This window comes from Aegilops tauschii, chromosome 2 (assembly GCF_002575655.3).
Source record: "Aegilops tauschii subsp. strangulata cultivar AL8/78 chromosome 2, Aet v6.0, whole genome shotgun sequence".
NCBI classification, from domain to species: domain Eukaryota; kingdom Viridiplantae; phylum Streptophyta; class Magnoliopsida; order Poales; family Poaceae; genus Aegilops; species Aegilops tauschii.
The window spans coordinates 43,811,328-43,814,486 of NC_053036.3; the positions used below are offsets into that span (position 1 = coordinate 43,811,328).

Sequence of the window (3,159 nt, forward strand, 5' to 3'; positions counted from 1 at the left end):
GCTCATAGAAAATCGTATAATGAATCGTAGATGACCCCTCTAGCAAGTTTGGTGACCGTAATGCGGGTATTTGTAACCACAAGGACTAAAGCTAACGCGAGTGCAAGTTTGGTGACTTGTAATGAATTTTTCTCTACTCACAACATACCTTTGCCACTCTAAATCAGGACCCCTAGCACTCATAGTATACTCCCTACCACAATAGTTTGGGCTAAAAACGGTGCTAAAAGTCGTTGCGAAGAAATAAAGAGCTCCGAGCTCTTATTATTTCGAAATACATAACGCCTGCAAATAGTAAATAGACTGAGCGCTAGCTCAGCGGTAGGGGCACTATCTTGTGCTCCAGGCTGACCGTGTTCAATCCCCACGGGGAGCGGATATTCAACCGTGTTTCTCGTTTTTCTATAAAATAAAATATGCCGAGGGGTGCTTGCCTCTCTGGTCTTGTTTTTTTTCCTCTACATAACGCCTGCAAATAAAATAACGGATTTTGAACAGAGGAGAAAAAAGAAGTCCAACGTAGTCTGTGGAAAGTGCAAAATACGTGGTTGGCAACGGCATGAAGAACAATGAATGCTCTTCATCAGTACTGCGGCAGGGTGCACTCGATGCCTGGCACCTTGCTGCCCTCGCGGTCGGCGCAGTAGTCGTAGATCCTGTAGTTGTGCTGCACCCACCGCATCTTCCCCCGCTGTTCGCCGGTGAGACCGCCGCAGCCCCCGAACGCCCCGGCGCAGGTGTAGACGCAGTCGCCGCCGTAGCACTCGCAAACATCAAGATCAATGCCGCGGTAGCTGGCAACGAAGGGCGCGCGGGTCCAGTCGGCCCTGACGCGGCCACCCTGCGTGGCCCAGTCCTCGGCCGCCCAGATGCTGGAGTAGGCGTACATGGGGCGGCTCGTCGGGAACGCCACACCGTGGGTGTGCTCGTAATTGCGGAACGCCCTGATGGGCGTCCCGTCGACGTACCAGACGATCGTGCAGGGCGTCCAGGAGATGGTGTAGTTGTGGTAGCCGTCGGTGGGGTCGAACCAGGGGCGGAACTGCATCTCTTTGTCGCCGACGCCGGCGGCATAGACGTTGGTGTGCAGCGTGTAGGGCTGCCCCGTCTCGTTCCCCAGGAACTCGAAGTCGATCTCGTCGTGGTCATCCCCTACCGACGATGTCTGCATTGAACAACAATATCAATAACAATGTTGCTAAACCTCAGTCGATCGCCTTAGACTTGATTATGTCTCAGTCGATATTATATTCGTCAGATCTTGCGTGAAGACTCCTGCAATGTTTTCTTTTTAGTTTTTCAAAATTTTCTCTTATAATGTCGATTGATATGGATTTGGTTAAGTCTCAGTCTACTGAGACCTAGACACACCCTATCAATAAATCCTTGAAGAATAGGTATATGGAACAGATAACAAATGGTTCCAGCGGAGCAGATACTTACGTAGTACGTCGTGACGGTGCCAGCGGAGTCGCCCTTGACGAGCTGGATCATGGTCGACACTGTTCCATAGATGAACTGCCTCTTGGACCTGATCATCGAGCCTAACCACCCACACATTCATTCATTCAGAAGAGAACTCCATCGTGAAAAATACAGAAGTTGTGAGGTTGAAGAAAGACCTGAGGAGTTGCTGACGAGGGCGAGGGAGAGGCTGTTGCCGCCGTCGTAGGTCCAGCAGTTCTGGGGCTCCCACGTAGCGTCGCATTCGTCGTAAAAGTTGCCGCCGGACACGAGGCCAAGAACCAAGGCAAGGGCGAGCATCGCAACCGACGCTTCCAGCTTTCCCATCTTTCCTATAGCTGGACGAATAGTACCTCAAGAATACCTAGCTGTGTGCTACTAGTATAGAATGAATGTTTGGTATTCAGATATTTGATAGACGAGCTAGCTAGGGAGATATATATATAGTGCCGGAGAGACTCGATTTGTTTGAACAGAACTTCAAAGTGGTCATGGCTCATGCACGTCGGAATATGATATCGATGGATGGATTGGAGGCGTGTGGAATGATGGGGAGAGGAAAGTAAAGCTGGTGGTTTGTCGAGGACACGTAGCTTCGAGAACCCACCACACATGCATATATGACTTTGCTTCGGCGACGTGCCTGACATGGCAGGCAGGGCATACTTGTGCCGGACGTCTTGGAAGGCATCGTGCCGTTGCCCCTCTCACCGGCATCATTGTTCCGCTGCTCGGCGACCGGCGTGAATCATTCTTTCCCTGCACCAGGAGCAACAAAGTTATCGACCGCAGTGCAAACGAAGAAAGACAAATCGTTTCTTTGTTTATATATACTAGCCATGCCCGCGTGGCGGCACGCCGCGCCCTGTTGATGTGTTATGTGACATATATGACGAAATGTGCTGCATGATAGTAATGCTGGGTTGCCATTTTATTTTCTTCTTTGACTAATTTAGATTTAAGACAAAATTGGTATGTGTGCAATCTGGGGCTTACAACAATTTTGCTGCGCCCACACCAACCTGTTTCTCGTATTCAAGTTTGCAGAGGTTTTTATAGTGTACATTTCTATGTAAATATAAAACTACAAAATATGAAATGTGACCTAAATAGGTATTACCATTGTATCAGGAATAAGCAGATGGATCAAGGATCACGCTTTAGATCACTGATTACGGTGGTAAGCCGTTTTCTTCAGATCACTGATTACAATTCTACATTAGTAGCAGGTTTAGCAGGTCACTGATTACAATACTACATCAACAGCAGGCTTAGCATGAACGTCCAAGAAACGGACAAAACGTCCACAATGGTACGTCAGTAGCAGGTTTAGCATGGAGGTCCAAGAAATGGATAAAAAGTTCGCAGGATTAAAGCAGGCTTATTGTAAGGTGCATCTGATATCCCATCTCTCATCTGAATCAGCTAAGCCTGCATATTCTAAAAAACCTTCATCTAATGAGAGAATCAGCTAAGCCTACATATTATAGAAGAGCTTCTGTATGAAGCACGATCTTGCATTTGTGAACAGCCAATAGTGAAAAACAAACACCAAGAAGCAAATCAGTGTTGAACCACTGCCAAATCTGATGTCCTACAGTTCACCTTAAGCTCTTAATTTTTTTTAAAGGAGAATAACCCCCGGCCTCTGCATCAGGATGATGCATGCAGCCAAATATTATTAATAGAGCAAAT

The 3,159-nt window shown here is 47.7% G+C and overlaps 1 protein-coding gene across 2 annotated transcripts; it reads right to left on the reverse strand.

Moving 5' to 3' along the window:
- Positions 1-292: 292 nt before the first annotated feature.
- LOC109731418 (xyloglucan endotransglucosylase protein 7) lies at positions 293-2,011 on the reverse strand. Of its 2 annotated transcripts, XM_045232565.1 has the most exons (4): positions 1,623-2,011; positions 1,444-1,544; positions 545-1,165; positions 293-469 (listed from the first exon to the last, which is right to left on the reverse strand). In XM_045232565.1, the coding sequence occupies exons 1-3, from the start codon at positions 1,789-1,791 to the stop codon at positions 584-586; spliced, it is 852 nt and encodes a 283-aa protein (XP_045088500.1). In that variant the 5' UTR covers positions 1,792-2,011; the 3' UTR covers positions 293-469; positions 545-583. The 2 variants fall into 2 exon arrangements, with proteins under 2 accessions (XP_045088500.1, XP_020146158.1); XM_020290569.4 differs by having other exon boundaries at positions 293-1,165.
- Between the last annotated feature and the right edge of the window lie 1,148 nt (positions 2,012-3,159).